This window comes from Ornithodoros turicata, chromosome 1, assembly GCF_037126465.1.
Source record: "Ornithodoros turicata isolate Travis chromosome 1, ASM3712646v1, whole genome shotgun sequence".
Classification (NCBI taxonomy): domain Eukaryota; kingdom Metazoa; phylum Arthropoda; class Arachnida; order Ixodida; family Argasidae; genus Ornithodoros; species Ornithodoros turicata.
Genome location: NC_088201.1, coordinates 62,901,186 through 62,922,353, shown reverse-complemented (window position 1 = coordinate 62,922,353; position 21,168 = coordinate 62,901,186). Strand labels below are relative to the sequence as shown.

Sequence of the window (21,168 nt, the reverse complement as noted above, 5' to 3'; positions counted from 1 at the left end):
GCGCCTCCTGGAAACAAGCGGTGTACCAAGGCCTAACTGCCGTGTTCTCGCTCCGCGCTCAAGTATTAGCCTGGTGCGCTTCCCAATATAGTCTTGGCAGCGCTCCAGGCACGCGTAGCGAGCACGTGCTCAATGTACTGCCAAGTCTACTGAGAGGACACCTTGAAGTGCACAGTACACGGGTGTCCCAGAAAACGTGTCATTCAATTATATATATAAAAAAACTACACCACCTAGAATCACGTGGTCATCACCCTTTGTTCTTACTAGGCTTTTGCCACCTCCTGATGTGAATGTCGTGTAACGTAAGTTTAATTGTGTAAATTTTTGCGAACTGAAGTCGGAAATTTGCCAAGTAAGATCACTTTTTTACCCCACCAATGTAAAGAGCGTGTCTAATTTACTCAAATTAATGATAATTGACAGAGATATTCAGAAGCTATCCCATCAGAAAAAATAGCCGAACATCATGCTCTACGGAGCTCCACGAGGATAGCTCGCGACGAATTTTTCAGCGCAATAGTTGTCAGTCCAACGAAAGTAGGTTGGAAACCCAGCTCACACCGGCATCCCAGAAAGAGGTAACACAGGCATAGCTTATCGCGTCTGGCTTTCGCTGGGATCATGCTTTCCCTCTCCCAATTTCGGAACTATCATTTTTTCTACTATCACTCTGTGGGCTGGGTTTGGAATCTCCTTTCGTCGGACTGACAGGGACTGCGCCCAAAAAGTCGTAGCGCGTTATGGTCCGGTGCTCCGAAAAGCATGATGTTCGGCTATTTTTTTGGATGGGATAGCTCGTGAATATCACTGTCAATTATCATGAATTTGAGTGAATTCGGCACGCTCTTCATATTGGTGGGGTAAAAAAGTGACCGTTACTTGGCAAATTTCCGAGTTCAGTTCACAAACATTTACATAATTAAACTTACGATACACGACATTCACGTCAAGAGGTGGCAAAAACCTAGTAAGAACAAATGCCGTTGACCGCATTATTCTAGGTCGCGTAGCTTTTTATTATAATTCTATGACACGTTTGCTGGGACACCCTGTATATGAGTCTGACCCGCGTGAGTGAAGCCAGAATACGATTGCTAATCACGAATCATTCTGTTTTTACTCTTGCATTGTGGACAGCGCTAGCAAGCGCGGAGCGTAGCATGGTTAAGATAAGCACCTTCTACGCCGAGACTGCAAGGTGACTTTGGGAAGAATTCCGGCTATGCTGCCTCAATTTTTTCTGTTTTTTACCTTTTCTCAGACAGCCTAAAGCAGATGTCAGCGCAATCACCTATGAAGCAAGCCCAGGATGCGCGATCTCTCCCGAGCGTCGAGCCGTAATGTCGACAGACCGACCAATCGGTAATAGAACGCGACAGCCAACCCAACAACCTCAATTTTGATGCTTGCGCGTGATCTCGAGCGAAGTAATGATACGATATCGATGTGACTGCGGCCAGCATCACGAAGGAAACGGAGTGCAAGAGAATGGCGCAAGGTGTCCGTATGAGAGTCTCCATATATTCACACGAGTGACATTCCCCAGAATACTACGGCGGAAGATGCGAAAAACGTCGTAGCTTTCTGCAGCCACGTGAGCGCGAGCTCTCAATGTCATTTCGTTTCGTGCTTTTCTAACCAGGGGAAATATCCTGCGGCTCAGCCGCATGACATTCCGTAGCAGACGACAGGGCCGACGGTGTCGTCTGCAGATGTGCGCAGGGCGTCACTCCCAACATTCCGGCGCCGTGCGAATGGTCAGCATGAGACAAGGCGGAACTTCCGTCCAGAGAGCAGTTTCTTTTTTCTTCCACTAGGATATTCCTTGGTGATATCGCTCGTTTCAATACACGGTATGTGTGGATAGATGGAAAGTCTTACCTGATACTTCTGTATGGAAGCAAAGAGGAGATCCAGTTTGAAGGAAGGTAAAACAAGAAGTGTGGCGCCCTGCCCAAGGGAGACCAGCGTGAAGAAGACGCCGGATAGGTGAGTGCACGGTAACCACTGCACGATCACGTCCGTGTAATTGCAGAAAGGCTCACCGTCCTGCCTGCACGATTTTTTTTAATCGCTCAGTGACTGTGATGTTTCTCATTAGGCAGCACTAGTGTTCCTACCATTACTTAGGATAAAAATATTATAGTTTGGACGTTCAGTTGACTTTTGCTCGATACTCACCCCGCTTGCAGCATCTGGCTCAGAAAGTTGTAATGAGACGATATGACGCCTTTCGGTAACCCCGTTGTACCGCTGGAATACAACACACTTAATGGCGTGCTTCGCGGATCTGTTCGCTCTGGACGTTCGAAAGTTAATTTCTGCCCCTCCTGAAGCAGTGACGTTACCGTTGCATATCCCTCAGACTCGGAGAAAAGAATCAATTCCTAAGAAAGAGAGATGGAAAAACATGAAGAAGGCATTGCAGTTCAGTGTCACTTTCGAAGCGTGAATGTGTATGTGAACGTGTGGAAGGAAGTGGAAAGAAGTCGAAGGAGCACGAAATAAATTAATGCAGAGATGAATGAAGAAATAAACGGAACTTGATGGAAAGTAACTGTTCTGAGCATGGGCGTACCGAGAGGGGGAACTCCAAGTTTGCTTGAGAAAATAGTGCACTCTTTAGTCATAGGTCGTAATGATTATTCCCAGATGTCATAATAGGAACCCCTGAACACCCACACAGTGCGCAACGTCGGCCTCCAGAAAAAGATGTGGTAGGGAGGGGGGGTTTGCACTCTTGCCTCCCCTAAAAAAAATCCTGGGAACCCCCATGGTTCTGAGGCTGAAACAGGCGAACACAACACAAGCCTCAAGGTGCCTAAGAACGTGAACAACTGGAACTTCAAAATCGCAGCACTTTAAGGTTTAGTTATAAGACGTAGCATATAATGAAAATATCTGAAGATATCCCAAAAGCCGGGCGTCATAATTGGAGAATAAGAAATTGTCACCGACTTAACGCAACAGGCAATAACAATTTATTTATCGTCCCTAACCTTGCACTGATGATGTCTCCCGCATAGCAGACGAAACATCTAAATAAATTGTTATTGCCTGTTGCGTTAAGTCGGTGACAATTTTTTATTCTCCAGAAAATATCTGAGTACAAGTTCAGCTATACCTAAACTCGGCGTGCCCTACTCTTTGCTATCTAGCACAAAATGTGTAGCATACTGGGGTAGTCTTCGTGCTACGACGATGGGACTGTCTTCTGAGAGAATACCAGAACATGAAACATATTGCTCGTGCAGGCATAGCTGCAGCTAGCAATTACAGTCCGCGTGCTTTATGAATGGACATAATGTCAAGACGAATATATTTATGCTAGTAGTATACGGACATGTCCAGTTGCCCAGTTTGCCGCTAGGAGTGCCACCGTTGGGAATTTTTCCAGCCGCAACAGCAGCTCGGTTTGTCCAGTGGGTGGCGCGAGGGTAGTTTACATGCAAATATAGACATGCAATGAAGTGTCATACACAAAAATTACAAGTAGAAATATATTTACTAAAGCCAATAGTGCTGGGAATTGTGACAATTATGTTGCCAATCTGTGTGAAGGAAAAAAACTCAGCAGAAAAAAAAAAAAAACATTCACGATCTGAAAAAGAGACAACACAAGACAGTACAATTCCTATAATAAAGAATATACTTACTCATTACCAATTTCACAGCTTCGATATGGGTATGATTCAATAGCATCAAAGAGGCATTTCGCGGCATCACCCACTAACTACAATGAACCATCACACAGAAAGAATCAAACTCAATGCATATAATTATTGGCAATCACCATATCTTACACACAAGTTCTCAATGAATGGGAATTAAAAGACTATGTTTCTATATCAAAAGACACAACGTTTTAATTGAAGAAGGTATTCTTAATTAATACAATTACAATCAAAACTACAACTTTTATTATAGCACCTCTGAAATTCCTATATGTGAGCACCATCATTGCAAAAGGAATCACAACACTTAGAATAGTGGGGTTTTAATTTCACTTAAAATTACAAGTGCTGATAGATGTAAGTAATCGAATTCCGAGCACGACACATGCTTTGTTCCTCCAGGACACAACTTTTAACAATAGTTTCTTATTAAGTGCTGATAGACGTAAGGAATTAAACGCATTTCGAGCACAACAGGGAAGACCACCCCCCAAAGACCCCAATCATTATGCTTTGTTCAAATCCTATGGGACACAACTTTAAAAAGAGTTTCTTATTAAGTGACCAGTACAGACGAAAGGAAATAATTCGATTCTGAAGAACAGAGGAACACAATCTATAGCCAGCACTAATAGAGAGCCAAACCAGCGCTTTCTCCAACACGCAAAAAACAGATACATGTAGTAAAATAACCTATCCACTGAAGCAACATAATATCATCTCCGCGACCTAACCTAGGCGAACACTATGAGAACAATTTTGTTTTATGAATCTATTGGATGTATCCAACACAGAAAATATACACGAACCATCGCAGCTCATTTCCTCCTCTTTCACATTATTTCTTCGAAACGGGTGGGGACACTGCCTCTCACTACACATACTATACAACAACATATATACTCTGATGATGAAGTGGGGAGACACAAAGCGAAGACTCATCTAAACTGCGCATGCGTTGTTGCCTCCAGGACACGACTTTTAATTAGTTTCAATCTACCTGTATGTGACCAGCGCACTTGTAAGAAAATAATTCGATTCTGAAGAACAGAACAAGAATTCTATCAAGACAATCGATAGCCAGCGCTAATGAAAACATACAACGATATCAGAGTGAGCCGGTGTCTCTAAGCGTTAGCCAAACCTGCACTTTCTCCAACACGCAAACAACAATTACATAATACTAATTAAAATCACTACAGCGACCTAGGCTAGGCGAACACTATGAAATATAATTTTCATTCCAACAAAGAAACACTGCAAACATTACTTTGTGCATAATGTAAAACCCCGAGACTAAGGGTTTTATGAATCCACTGGAGGCATCCACTGTAACACAGAAAATATACACGAGGGAATAACGAACCAAGGCGAGCTATATCCCACTTTCCCCCCTCTTTTCTCGAAACGGGAGACACTTTCTCTCTCTTTCTCAAGGCAAATTGCCGTGATGCCTTTGCACAGAGGAGATATTATTTTTAACAATTAGCACAAATAAATGCTAACATTATTCAATTCTGAAGAGCATATTAGAGAAAGTCATCAATTGTTCAATGTTAGAAATATTATGCTAACATCATCTCAGCGAAACAATATCAACCAATTTATGAAAACAAGAAACATTACAAATTTAATAACTTCAAATTTTTTTATGATATCTTTGCAACAGAAAGTTCTACATACAGGACCACAAAGAAACAACACAAGTATTAATCTGAAATGTAAATTATCATAAAAGTTTTGTGCAAAGAAATTATCAGACACAATGCAGAAATACATAATAGATAGTTGAGGCTTTCCCAACTCATAGAATATTCGACTCAAGATTAGTATTTTTTATTAATCTCAATCGAGTGAACACTTGAAACAAAGGCAAGCCAATAATTACTTTTTTCACGTCAGACAATCATTTATAAGCAAGCGATATGAGTGCTCTACAAAAGAAACATATCCTAACATACAGGACCAAGTAGAGGGATTCAATAAACAGAAGAAACTGAGAGAGGACATGCTTTCTAGCCGAACCCCGTCGACCATAAAGTTCCCGCTCCTACCAAGAGAGAAGAAGGACGCCCGCAGGATGTGGGGACTCGTACACATAATAATCGAAAGCATGCATTTTTCTTACACGAAAACGTGTCACATCTTTTATAAATAAGTTTACATAATTCTCAATCTATCATGATCTTACAAGCGCAGCATGGGCGGGATATTAATTACATTCTAAGCCTGATAGCACGTGGAAGAAGAGGTGAATGTCAATTTGAATGATTCAGGAATCGAAGCATCAGCATAAGACCACAAAATTTTAACCAATAAAATTAACACAGGTATGCCTTAATTAAGTCTACAAGCACACTGGAAAACAGAACGAACAATCATAATGCAAATGAAAACATCATCGAAGAGATGGACGGATTTTGCACACGATACCATAAGTCATAGGAGGATGTGATAAAAAATTGCTTTAAAAAAGAAGTCTCGAAACGATTCCATTATCGCAGCATTTCGAAGTGTCATAGACGTGGTCGTATTCGGAGATATGGGACAAATTACAGAGTTGAAGGTACAAGAAATTGTGTACCATGTCTAGAGTTGTTACAAAAATATCTGTACAACAAGATTCGGAAGGACCACTGGGATTGATGGTGGAGTATTTGAGGTCAGCTAACGAACAGAAGTACTCGACGCCAGATGTAATCGGAGTCATTGCAAACGGCATTTCATTCATGAAGAAAGCAGTCAGATCAAATTACCATATACAAGCGGTGTATATCGCATGATTCATAATGGATGTGTTGAAATTACATCTATCTATCGACGTGGAAAGTACTAAAACGTAAAAAATCTTATCACATGATGTATTCCACTATCACGGCTATGCAATTATTTTCATCTACCAGTTGTTGCAATCACCTGGATCAGTGATGTCGAATGAGCAGAAGTTCAACATTGTTGTACTTCTGATGTATCGCCACTTATTGAAACTCGGCGATCATATCAACTGTGGTGGGCCACTGGACGATTTTCACCTTATGCTCTCTTGTACGCCCTTCAAGAATCTGCATACAAAAAAAAAAAGGAAACGGCAATAAGAGATTGCGCAAGTTCGTGGCAACTAAATGCAAGTTACTAAAGTGCTACAAATACGGCGAAGTTATATCACCTGCATTAATCAACACTGGATTCAAGCGACCCATCATAAGGAACTGCTATATGATGTATTCTCAATTCATCACTCAAGACAAGGGCAGCAAACGAAAACTTTCGAGTAGAGTTTGAAATAGGGCAATTGTACTCTATCAAAATAAACGAATTATACGTTTATAATTCATAGAATAAGTGTAGATTCTTTTGTCATCACATGATCACTATACCAAATTCTACGCATCACAACGAAAACAGTCGGTGAAGATCGATTTCGATTATATGTTTAGCATGGTACCAATAGAGTGAGAACAATGCTTAGGTCCAACTACTTACTGGAAACGATTCCGCACTACGTGCAAGAATTCTTTCTAAATCGTATGGAGTCAGAGAGGACTGCCAAAGAGCTTTCTTGCCGGCTACCTCCCCACCGTCCATAAACTCCCTCTCCTGTCAACAACAGAACACAGAGAAGCATGGCCTTTGCAACTTCAACGCCCGAAGAATATAGAATTGACAGGGAAGAATCGGCACACAAAGTGAAGATGAAATTCTCTCCATTCAGATCAAATCAACACTGTTCCTCTTTAGGCAATCAATTTTATAATATTTCAAACTCTAAAAAAGGACTAATTCAAAAATATTTTTGAGTGCATAAACAGAATAGCCATATGAGGACAACCAGTTTACACGGAGCATATGGACTCAACACAACAAAGAGGGCAAGCGAAAGACTTCCGAAGCTTGTAAGGCAACTATCAAAATTCCATAACTGAAAGATACTTTTCTCAAGATATAGCAAGTCAGCGAAAGTTCAACTAGCATAATCTTGTAAATCACTATACCTCTTTGCCAGTTAACCGAACGGATTTGATTTCATTAGAAGGAGACAACATGCTAATAAAAAAAAAAAATAAAGAAGAACACCAATAAATTTGGAAGTCATGAAAACATAGGGGTCTTTCAAAATTCTATGCAGATCCACATAAGTACCCTAATACCATTTATTCACTGTTACAGAATCAGCATTCAGAGGGAACAATGTTCCTATGCAAAATTATTGACACATGTTGACTTTGTTGTTAAGGCATTTTTGAGCCTAGTAATCCCGTGTTGACGTTAGAACAGTCTTATTTTTGTTTTTTTGTGTATGTAAAAACTTGCAACAATATATAATTTAATTGCCTGAAAGCAACAAAAATACAACGGGTGGAGAAAGTAATTCATTGATGACAGCCATTTCAATATCGTGTGCATATCAAAAGATTCGTATTCGCAAAAGACCTTTGGCCAAGTGTGCCAGTTCACGAATACATTTACGTAGTGTGCAATTTTCGCAATATGTAAGCTTTAGTTATGTGACTGATACAGCAAGAAATCTGTCACACTGACATCGAATTTAATCGATAACTAACGATGTGATTCAGAAGTTGCTTTTCCATGACATGTACAGTCAGGGATATAGTTATTCAAACTTGTAGAGGAAATTGCACGCAATATCGTGCATACGAGAAGACACATCTCTGACTGTCCCTAAGAACACGGTGACATCCCTCACTCATCCTAAAGATGTCATTGTGGGACAGAAATGACATCCTGGGAATATCCCCACAGGATCCGCAGTTTGTTAGAAAAGTGTTACAATGAGACACCGGAGACGATCATAGGGACAACATCTGGGGACAAAAATGGGATAGTCTCAGGAGCACTATAGGATCATGTTCTTCTGCATGCAGCTATAGTGAATCTTTTTTCATTTCTCTCTTTTAAAAGTGAGCAGACGTTTACAGTAGAAACCAACTATTTTTGCAGTTTTTCAACCTCAGCCACCAGCATGTCATTTTCCGTTTCTCCTCTTCGATTGTTTTCGATGACGAAGAATGGGTGTCGCGGTATAAAACGCAAAAATATAAAAGATCCTGTGCCACTAAGTCTAAGGCAGCCCACTTTGAAAGAAATATGCGTGTATTGTCATCAAGCAGGAGAGCTACTATGGAGGTAGTCCCCTTTGGACAGACACTAACTTTACGTTACAGTCCTACAAGCTAGATAACAACACTCTCTAGGAGAGTTTGCTTTTCGTACTGACCATACCAAGCGAACAACCCAAACACGGGAGGGTCGCTGCAGAGTGCAGTACAGTCCTAGCGAGCTGGCTAGAACATGATTTGCCACTCACTCTGAACGTGGCGGAGAAGACGAGTAGACGTCAGCCAGCGGCGAGAGCACTCCACAAGACCATACAGTGCTTCCTCACGGACGATGTGGCTACGAAGCCCTGCCCTGACAGCCTGAAATATAGCTGCGTCTCCGAAGTCTAGGCCACCGAAAGCCAGCCGGCAACGACGGATCCAAATTTGAAAGCTTATCTTGGTAATTAATAATGCCAATTGTTTACGCTGAACGCGCGAAACAGGCAACGGTTCCAGGAACTGCACGGTGGCCCAGGCGACAGTCGACAACTGAAATATCTGGGTTAATCTGCGCCACAGCAAAAGAGGAACACGACAACGCCTGAAACAGTGCTCTGCGGTTTCACACATCCCGCAAGATGGGCAACCGTCAGAGCGAGAGATGTGAAAACGGTGGAATCGCTCACGAAGAGGAAGAACATCGTGGGTCAACTTCCACTGAAGACTGGCGCGGCGGGCATCTAGCCAGCCCGCAGTGATTCGACACCAAGACAGCTTCGTCAGCACCGAAGGGACTGCGGGACCGGACTCCAACTCCCTGATAGCTGTATAAAAATCGCTGACAGCCCATAACTGGATGTCAGCGTCCGGAAGCTGGAGTCGTAAACGCCTTACAACATCAACACAGGCACTGTATTGATGAGGCAGGACTTCGGACCTAGGCCGAAACCTAGGGCTCTCAACGAACCACCTGGTGGCAGATCCCAGAGAGTACTGCACTAGTGCGCACGCTGGGTGTTCGGGAGTGTGCAATGCCTCGAAATAAACGTGCGATTGAAGTGCAAGGCACTTGTCGAGCACCACCGGCAAGGCTAAGCCGCCCTGGTCACGTATAGGGTGCAAGCGGGACCTCGCGACCCACTCCACCGAAACGCCCCAGAAAAAACGGAACGTGTGCCTAGTGATGGCAGTACGAATTAGTGGTGGCGACGTGGTAACGACTCCTAGGAACCACAAGCGACTGTAGTACCAGGCCACTAGCGGATGAGCGCGAAAAGTGATGGGCAAATCAACAAACTTAAGCTGCCGCAGGACAGCTCTGCAACGATTAAACACACGTGGCCAATTTACGCTAGATATGCCAGTGCAATCAAAAGTCACACCAAGAATTTTGACATCTGTCCTCAATGGAACACGGAAAGGAGCCCCGCAGGAAGGCTTATATTTTCATGACTTCTAAATTTATTGGTGTTTCTCTTTATTTATTTCTAAAATTAGTGTGTTGTCTCCTTCTAATGAAATCAAATTCGTTTGGTTGATTGGCAAAGAGATAGAGTGGTTTACAAGAAGATTCTAGTTGAACTTTCATTGACTTGAAAAGTATCTTCCAGTTATGGAATTGTTTATTTTGATAGTTGCTTTACAAGCTTCGAAAATCTTTCGCTTGCCCTCTTTGTCGTGTTGAGTCCACGAGCTCCGTGTAAACTGGTCGTCCTCATATGGCTGTTCTGTTTATGCACTCAAAAATCTTTTCAATTGAGTTTTTTCATGTTTGAAATATTATTAAAAAGAATGTCGAAAGAGGAAAAGTGTTAGTTTGATGTGAATGTAGAGAATGTTATTTTCACTTTGTGTACCTATTCTTCCCAGTCAATTCTATCCTTCGGGCGTTGAAGTTGTAAAGACCATGCTTCTCTGTGTTCTATTGTTGACAGGGGAGGGAATTTATGGACGGTGGGGAGGTAGCCGGCAAGAAAGCTCTTTGGCAGTCCACTCTGGCAACATACGATTTAGAAGGACACACACACACACATAAATGGGATGATGATGCGGTGTGTCATTCTCCGCCGTTATGGCGGTACACTGCCCCATTGCGCTTGTGGAAGGGATGAGAAAGTGATGATGGAAGTGATTTAGAAGGAATTTTTGCTCGTAATGCGGAATATTCGTTTCCTGTCAGTACTTGGACCTAATCATTGTTCTCACTCTATCGGTACATGCTAAACACATTCGAAATCAATCTTCACCGTCTGTTTTCGTTGTGATGCATAGAATTTGGTGATCATGTGATTACAAAAGAATCTACACTTTTTCTTTCAATTACAAACTTATAACTTGTTTATTTTGATAAAGTACAATTGTCCTATTTCAAACTCTACTCGGAAGTTTTCGTTTGCTGTCTTCGTCTCGAGTGATGAATTGAGAATGCACCATATAATAGTTCCTTATGATGGGTCGCTAAATCCAGTGTTGATTAATGCAGGTGATGTGACTTCACCGTATTTCTAGTGCTTTACTAACTTGCATTTAGTTGCTACGAACTTGCGCAATCTCTTATTGACGTTTCCTTTTTTGCATGTAGGCGTACATGAGAGTACTATAAAAGCAGCACGAGAGACGAAAACACGGGAGAACTTCACAGGACAACTGCAGTTGTTTTTTGTAGTTTCCTTTGTAGAGTAATTGTTTGTTCTGTTTTCCAGTGTGCTTCTATACTTAATTAAGGCGTACCTGTGTTCATTTTATTGGTTAAAATTTTGTGGTCTTACTGATGCTTCGATTCCTGAATCGTTCAAATTGGCATTCACCTCTTCTTCCGTGTGCTATCAGGCTTAGCATGTAATTAAAATCCCGCCCATGTAGTGCTCGTAAGATCATCATGGACTGAGGATTATGCAAACTGATTTACAAAAATGTGACGCGTTTTCGTGTAAGAAAAATGCATGCTTTCAATTATTTTGTGTACGAGTCCCTACACACTGCGGGTGTCTTTCTTCTCCCTTGGCAGGAGCGGGAAGTGTATGGTCGGCGGGGTTCGGCTAGAAAGCATGTCCTCTCTTAGTTTCTTGTGTTTATTGAATTCCTCTACTTGGCCCGAGGAAGAGAGTTGCCTCAGGAAAAAAGCCGCCGATATTTCGAACAGAGACTGTTCTTCTTCTGGGCACCGTCCTCATCATTGGCATGGCATTTAAAGGGTTAGGTGTGACGTGTTTAAAGGTTCATGCGAATTGTGGGTCAACAGCCCGGAGGGAGGAAAAGGGTCCGTATGGGCTTCTACGGCCGGAGTGAATGGCCGCTTTGTGGAGGGGATTATGCGAACGTAGTGATCTAGGCTCCAGACCGGTTACAGAAAAATGGGAGGTTCACGAACACGTGGACGAAACGGGACAACATGCAAGACCCACAATTCGCATGAACCTTTAAACACGTGACACCTAACACTTTAAATACCATGCCAATGATGAGGACGGTGCCCAGAAGAACAGTCTCTGTTCGAAATATCGGCGGCTTCTGTCCTGAGGCAACTCCCTTCCTACATCTCTAAAGGTTCGCTGGATTTCTACCCATCTACTTGGCCCTGTATGTTAACGAAAAGGATATGTTTCCTTTGTAGGGCACTCATATTGCTTGCTTATAAACGATTGCCTGATGTGAAAAAAATAATTATTGGCTTGTTTTTGTTTCAGGTGTTCATTCGATTGACATTAGTACAAAGTACTTCAGTCGAATATTCCCTAAGTTGGGAAAGCCTCAACTATCTATTATGTATTTCTGTGTTTTGTCTGATGGTTTCCTTTGTACAAAACTTAATTTACATTTCAGATGAATACTTGTGTTGTTTCTTTGCGGTCCTGCATGTAGAACTTTCTGTTGCAAAGATATCATACAAAATTGGAAGTTATTAAATTTGTAATGTTTCTCATTACCAGAAACTGGTTGAGCATTGTTTCGCTGAGATGATGTTAGTCTAATATTTCTGACATTGAACAACTGTTGACTTTCTCTATATGCTCTTCAGAATTGAATAATGTTAGCATATATTTGCGGTAATTGTTCAATAATAACAGCGCCTCTATGCAAAGGCATCACGGCAATTCGGCTTGAGAGAGAGAGAGAAAGTGTCCCCCGTTTTGAGGAAAGAAAGAAAAGGAATGTTCCCTACCTGGTTCATTATTCTCCCCTGTATATTTTCTGTGTGTTACAGTGGATGCCTCCAATGTATTCATAAACAAAGTGAGGTTTGTAGTGTCTGATTGTTAGAATAAAAATTGTATTTCATTGTGTTCGTCTAGCCTAGGTCATGATGGTGATTTTAATTAGTATTGTATATTTGTTGATTTTGTGTTAGAGAAAGTGCAGGTTTGGCTCATGCTTAGAGAAACTGGTTCATCCTGGGTGTCATCCTATAGACTCCAACTTGTCCTGGAAGAAAGATATCGATCACCTGGACACAAAGGCACACCGGTGGATTTCCGTCATTCGCCACTTTGCTGGGCCCAAGTGGGGCATGAATGAGAAGTCTCTTCTGGCCATCCACAAAGCCCTTGTCGGAGGGACTCTGCTATGTAGCCTACCAGTCTTGCACGGAATTCACAGACGCAAGAACAACAACTGCGGTGTATTCTAGCACGGAGTTTAAGGGTATGTCTTCGCGTCTCGAGAGCTGCAGAAACGCGGATGGTGATAGCAGAAGCCCACGAAATACCCATTGAAGTCTTACGGCAGAGGGAGGCCATTCGCCATTACTTGCGACTCAGAGCTCACCACCGCCGCCATCCACTACCCAGTCAACACACTATTGTAAATTCGACGTAGAAAAAACGTTGTATATCAACGAAATTAATGTTGAATCGACGATGAAAGCGAACGTGAAATCATGATGTCAAATGTCCGCTCGAAAACATGTTAATTTAACAAGTGCTGATCAACGTAAATTTAACGTATATGAAATGCAGTTTATATGTGAATACAACGTACCAGACTGTACGACATGAGAGCATAAAATAAACAGCGCTTTACAACGTTTCTCCAACGCTGCCATGACGATAAAAAGTACACGTTCAGTGTAATTTTACATTTATTTTAGTATATCCCCTTAACACTTTGAATGTTCATTTAGACATCCCAAGTCTGGTATAAAAATAATTTCGCAGGAAAGTGGGGAATAGAATCACTTTATTACCCAAAGCACATATGGCATAAGCGTTGACTTGAATTTGCTATAGCCCTCGTGTTTATCTTCTGCACTATTGGCTTGTGGTTGTGCTGGGACCTCTGCTTATCTGTACACATAGGCACTTGGATGTTGCATCTGTAAAAAATCGTGAAGTGTCAACTGATGAGCTGTTCATGCCTGTGTCAAGACCACTTTGTGGTTATTTATGTTTGCAAATCACAGAGCGTCCGTTTATATAGATCACGATCACAATATCACCACCTTATGTAAATAAGAAGGATCGTCGATGTTACTCACCAGTATAATTAGCTCGGGTCCTGCCTGCTAGCGAGGCAACTGTAGCCTCTGGTCCCTTGTTGCCTTATGAACGGCTACCGATTTCATTGTTCCTTCGTGTTTTCCAATCGCTGGAACTCACCGGCCAAGTAGAAGTCCCGCCGTCAAAGAACACTGAGAAAAACGACACAGACATGATACAGACATTTCGACGTTAGAGAATTTTCCGACTTACGCAGCATTCTTACCTGTAGCGCATTAGACGGTAAATGATTCCAAGCTTGCTCAAAGAGACACTTTCCGAGTCCTAAAAGAATATGTAAGATGAAAACTACAGTGAATCGACCACAAATTAAAAGTAGCACACCACGCTAATGTGCCTACAAGCATAGCCAGGATCGTTTTCATTTTCATGAACTCGGTGGGCTGAATCGACTGGAGAACAATAGAGACTCAAACGAACGCTAATAAACAAAGACACAACGCCCGTTTACCTGTATAGACTGTGGCCGCATGTGGTGCATCCGTTACCTACGAGGGATACTCACTCAACCTGTGCTTGAGCTGTTCGCGCTGGAAATTACCGCACTCCTATCGAGACGCCGACATGTCCCTCAGCTCCATCCTCCAGCGGCGTCTCGAACAGTTTGAAATTAACCGCTGCAACGGCGCAACGGGCGAGGGCATCACGTGATTCTCTCTTCTGCTTCTGCGCCTGACGAAAAAATACGCCAATACGCCTTCTGCGCAGATTTCTCCTGTGACCGGCTGGCCGGGCGCCATGGCGGTGGTACGGTGGTGTGGGGGTCTCAGCTGGCAGGGGGGCAGAGTTAAGAAGATGAGGTGAAGGCGGATGGCGGAGAAAAGGGGGCTCAAACGCCCAAACTTTTATTTTCTTTGAAATGAATAGAATTTGATTATAGGTAGGGTTTTCAAGATGCTCTGAATTTGATAAAATACCCGTGTCTGAATTACTGGGTGAGCACTTACTGGCTGTCCATCAGCTGTAGGTTTCCGACGTATCGAATTACTACCATATTAATATTTTCTTTGTACGATCTTTTGCAATGTTAACAGTAGCAGAGTCACGCAAAAGCAACAATGGTAAAGCGCTGTTGAACGGCCTGCGCGGCAGATCCATTGTTTGAGCATGCTTTTTGCTAAAGGCATAAGGCAAATATTTCGCAAAAGCAACGTTGTGTATTCGACGTCTGTCCTTCTGTGACTTTCCATTACAGTTATCGACGCTGTTTTCACGTATGACAATCTACTGTTAATTTGTGTGCAACAAATCCACGTTATATTCACGTAAAAGATTTGACATGCTAAATTGACTACGTAATGTCAGCGCGGAATCAATGTTCGCATTTTGCGTTCTACATTGTTCAGCAATATTCAACGTTAATTCTGCATTCTACCAACAATGTGTGTTGACTGGGTAATAGCAAAAGTTTGTCGCAGGAAGCAAAGTAACGCATACAACTGTTTCATGGAAGTGAAACCTAAGGTTCCCCCGTTTGCTGCAAAATCAGTGGTGTCCACGACGCCTCCGTGCTCGCTTCCAGTACCATCGATCGCATTGTCAATTCCTGGTCTTAACGTCAAACGAAACAAAGTGCCTACATTAGTTCTGAAACAGCTTGCAGCGGATGTGATGCACAGTCGATATTCTGCCCACACTGCAGTTTTCACTGACGGATCTACCAGTCATGAATGTTGATCGTCTGCATTTGTTATCCCAACTGACGGTGTGTCGCATGGATACCGTCTCTCACACCGCACATCATCAACGTCGGCTGAGCTATATGCTATCCTGTTGTTTCTGCGTAAGACGTTGTGTGACGATCCGCGGACCTGGGTCGTCTACTCAGATTCAAAGTCTGCTCTTCAGTGTACAGCCAACATGGGGATACGTGGACCGCTCGCCCGAGTTGTCACTGATATACTCCATTAAATTCAGCATCTAAGCGATCACGGTCATCATATATCCCTGCAGTGGGTCCCGGGTCACTGTGATTTGAGCGGAAACGAAGAGGCCGACAGAGCGGCAATGGCTGCCCAACAGTCTCGGACGGTTGTACCAACAATGTTATCAAGAGGAGACAGGCGATCACTTCTGAATGAGCTCATTCAGCCACTAGCTCGCCAGCAGTGGATTCGGGACATCACTGACAGGTCTCTCATGTATTCGGTGGATCCAACTATGTCCTTCTCAGTTCAAGTCCGTTTACCACGATATTTTACGTCCCTCCTGCACAGGCTTCGTCTCAATGTAGCCTTCACTCCACAATTCAAGTACCGAATCGGATACTGTGACAGCACCCTATGTTCCAAATGTGGCGTCGTAGCGAACATTGAGTACGTCCTACGAAACGGAGAGGCGGCAACTCTGTGCTCAGCTGAGTGGTGTTAGCCGACACACGTTCAACCTGGCTACAATTCTTGGCCCATGTCAGAGCCATGTGCAACACCGTCGAGGTCACTGAGGGTCCGAAGTTGGGGAAGTCGGTACATGACAAGTTCACACCGCCGCAGCCACAAACACAGACAAAAGGCACACACAAAACAGGACGAACTGCCACTTACGACTACTTTACTGTTGTATACACATACACTCTTAAATACCAGTGTATGTGTATTCAACAGTAAAGTAGTCGTGAGTTGCAGTTCGTCCTGTTTTGTGTGTGCCTTTTGGCTGTGTTTGTGGCTGCGGCGGTGTGAACCGTCGAGGTCTTCTGATGTTCTTGGAGTTCCTCTTGGCTACCGGTTTGCTCCAGGCGCTGTAGGGTCCTCCCCTGCATCTCAAGGATCATTGGCGCTTCTTTAATGTGTTATTTTTCTTCCTTTTGTGTGACGTAGCGCTGCGCAGCCAGTGGAGGAGAGCTCAAGTGTTGTACTTGCACGTAACTTCATTTTCATATCTCACATCTTATGTTTCGCGTGTAATGGGGTAGTGTACTGTTCTCCAGCGGTGAATCACCCCAGGCCATAGTAATGATATATTTGTTGTTGTTGGTTCGCTCTGATATCGTTTTATGCTCTTTATTAGTGCTGGCTTTTGATTGTTTTGATAGAATTATCTGTCCGTTGTTCAGAATCGAATTATTTTCTTATATCAGCGCTGGTCACATATAGGTAGATGGAAAATAATTAATTAAAAGTCGTGTCCTGGGGAAACAAAGCATGCACAGTTTAGATGGGTCTTCACTTTGGTTGTATACAGGGTGTTCCAGCTAAATGCGAACATATTTTAAATATATATATATATATATATATATCACTCTTTCCGAGATGAACAAATGCAATATAGTATATGTTGAAGGGCACTCCTTAAGAGGGCATTAGCAAACTCCTAGGGCAATATTTTAATTAACTTTCAATAATTAACTTTTTAATTATAAAAGCTACGAAGTTGTCCCAATGAGAAAATCTGGTCCCTTCGGTCACCTGATACCGGAGCCGTTTTCAGAACAAAAATCCGTTCACTAGACCGTCTGGAAAAAATCGTGAAGGAACACCATTTTTTTCTTCATTTTGTTCATTGCGCATCTTCGGAGACGCGTCTTTCCTTCACCCCCAATGTGAGACGGTAAAGGAGCACAGTGAGGAGCAGATCGAGTGACTCTATCGGAAGTGCCCTTATCTTAAGTTGCATTTTCTGTTTTCTTTTAATCGTTTTCCAGGACGCGAGAGGCGATAGTGTGCTCTTTCACCCTCTCACATTGGGGGTGAAGGAAAGACGCGTCTCCGAAGATGCGCAATGAACAAAATAAAGAAAAAAACGGTGTTCCTTCACAAATTTTTTGCGGACGATCTATCGAACGGATTTTTGTTCTGAAAACGGTTCCGGTATCAGGTGACCGAAGGGACCAGATGTTCTCATTGGGACAACTTCGTTGCTTTTATAATTAAAAAATTGCTTATTGAAAGTTAATTAAGACATTGCCCTAGGAGTTTGCTAATGCCCTCCTAAGGAGGGCCGTTCAGCATATGCTATATTGCAATTGATTTCATCTCGGAAAAAGTGATACATGTGCATATATTTTTAAGAATATGTTCGCATTTAGCTGGGACACCCTGTATATATGTAGAGAGAAACAGTGTCCGCGCCCGGTTCGAAGAAAAATTGTAATCTTATTGATTAAGAATATCTTCTTTAATTAAAACGTTGTGTCCTCTGATATAGAAACATAGTGTTTTAGTTCCTCTTCATCGAAAACTTGTGTGTAAGATATGATGATTGCCAATAATAAAATAGTTTTGCTTGGACATGCATTGGGGTTTGATTCTTTCTGTGTGACGGTTTGTTGTGGTCAACAGGTGATGCCGCGAGATCCCTCTTTAATGCTATTCAATCATACCCATTGGAAGCTGTGAAATTGGTAACGAGTAAGTATACTCTTTATTATAGGAATTGTACTGTCTTGTGTTGTCTCTTTTTCAGATCGTGAAGGTTTTTCGGCTGGGTTTTTCTCCTTCACACAGATTGGCAACATAATTGGCACAATTCGCAGCACTATTGGCTTTAATAAATATATTTCTACTTGTAATTTTTGTGTATGACACTTCATTGCATGTCTATACTTGCATGTAAACTACCCTTGCGCCACCCACCGAAGAGACCGAGCAGCTGTTGCGGCCGGTAAAATTCGCGACGGTGGCGCTTCTGGTGGTAAACTGGACAACTGGACAGGTCCGTGTACTACTTATGTTCCTCGTGTAGTATTTTCTTATTATTGAATCAAAATATTTCACGGTTGTTCGGTATAACGTGGCATACTTGCCTTTACACCTTCGAGGTGTTCTTTAGCTTGAGAAACCTTCTCCAGAAGACCAGGCTCCGTAATGATGTAGGTCGGTTTTGAGTCTTCCAGCTGGTACTGAAGTTCTTCTGCAAGACGCAGTAGTTTAATGCGAAAGACGTCAGCTTTCGCGTCTCGTAAACTGGAAGTTACATATCATACATATACAAGAAGAAACGAACGCTGTTATAGTGGAACGGCTCAACAACAGTATTCCTACAAGTACGAACGGTAAAAACCAGTGCAGAGACTTCCAAAGCGCGCAATTTAACTAATGTACACGAAGTGCTTCTTAATGGCGTCCACGAAGTGCCCTGTGCGATTTGTTAATGTCACTGCTAACAGTCAAACGTTCGCAGGTGGGCGTTCAGATATGCAGAATGAAAAGAAGTAGAGAAGTTACTCTTTATTACCATACACATTTTCATCCCATTCACACAAAAAAAAAAGAAAAAAGAAAAAGAAAAATGTCCACGTAACTAGTGCAAGCAGAAAATTCAGTACTTCTCTCCCAATACTTCTGCACGAACCTGAAGGCATGGAACGGAAATGGTAATGGAAACAATAGTGAGTTTTAGTCCATTCGTACGCTATGTTTTTGCGTACGTAAGAGATAGCGTTGGTGGCACTGCGCACGCGCGAGACATAAGGAGAGCTTCGCGCATTACGCAGAACCACCACGCTATCCGTTACGTACGCAAGGGCGATAGCATACGATGCACTAAAACTCTGTATTATAGTATATCACGGGGAATTAGTGGGTGGGAAGCCCTCTACGAATATGATACCACAAAGGAGCTTCCAAATCCAACATCAGCAACATGATGTCAGTCATTTGAAATTAGTATCACGATAAGCTTAACGTTTTTCCGGAATGGCTATTGGGCCGTTGATGGTGGTGATGGTGGTGGTGGTGGTGAGTTAGCATTAGAAGGATTATGTCATAGGAAAAACGGTTACATCCCATTTCGCCTATTCCCATTTTGCCTAACCCGGATTATCGGATTAAAGAGGCGGGAGGGGTAACAGCCGTTAGGCGAAATGGGACTGCCGTGCAATCTCATTAGGCAAAACGGGACTGTCGGCAAGTGGGCGTTACTTACACGGTCCGACCCGATGATGACGTGTGCAAGAAATGAATGTGCTCGTCGGACAACTACCTTACGTCGTCCGAAACAAAGACCCTTTACATTTGCAAATATAAGGTGTAAATATAATGTACAAATATAACAAAAACATTTTACAAACATTTTACATAGTGACTCCTGATGGACAGCATGACGAATGAAACAAGGCTTCGAGCCATGTTCAGTGTCACCTGAGCGATGTTAAATATGGAAACTGGTGTCACTATAGTCGTGTTTAATTTAACTCTTTTTTTTTTTTTTTTTTCGTGTTAGCGCCGCGAAGCTATGAGCGACGGCGAGGTGGCTATGAGCGAGATGTGGCTATGTGGAGATGAGAGGTGCCTATGAGCGACGTACAGATGAGAACAGATGGAGAGAGGACAGCAGGAAGGAGTGGGGGATAGGGGGTTAATATGCGTCTTGGGCAGACTTCAGGGGGAACTGTGCCGGTATTCGTCTCGAAAGTCTTCGGAAAACCCAGGGAAAACCTCAGACAGCACAACCGGTGGCAGGATTCGAACCCACCGCCTCCCAGTTAGCACGACACCACCGAGCGAGACGCCTTTACCCACGTTCAACCTAACTACCGTATTTTCCGGTGTATAACGCGCGCGTTATTCGGTAAAAAGGTCCTCTGAAGAGGGCCTGCGCATTATCTAACGGTGGGAGTTATACACGGAAATATTTTCCGACAGGAATTCCTTTTCTGGTCGGTGTCGTACAAATTCTAGTCTCCTCCAGGGTGTGCTGTGAATTTCTCCCAAATCACTTAGGGTCAGTTGAAAAAGCCGGCGTAGGGCGTTGGAATTAATAAAAAGTTGTGATGGTACTTAAGAATGTCATTGAGCAGTCAATAATTCAGAATGGCGAACGGGACATGATGTCGCACCTCGATGCCGTGGGACATCTAATGCATATTGAGTAGAGCTGCAAATTTGGAAGAATTTTGAAGTGCGGAAAACAAAGCTGCCCTTTTAATTTAAAAAATGTAAATAAAAACTATGTTTTCACTCTTGCACAGTCTATATTTGAGAACCAACAGATGAGTGA

General features: G+C 42.8%; 1 protein-coding gene across 1 annotated transcript in view; it reads right to left on the bottom strand.

Annotated features, from left to right (window-relative positions):
• Positions 1-21,168, bottom strand: part of LOC135398666 (uncharacterized) — a 55,414-nt gene that overhangs the window by 13,435 nt on the left and 20,811 nt on the right. Inside the window, exons 3-5 of the mRNA XM_064630078.1 lie at positions 18,974-19,080; positions 2,185-2,390; positions 1,885-2,056 (exon numbers count right to left, since the gene is read on the bottom strand). Of these exons, the coding sequence (XP_064486148.1) occupies positions 1,885-2,056; positions 2,185-2,390; positions 18,974-19,080 (485 nt within the window). The remainder of the gene's footprint in view (positions 1-1,884; positions 2,057-2,184; positions 2,391-18,973; positions 19,081-21,168) is intronic.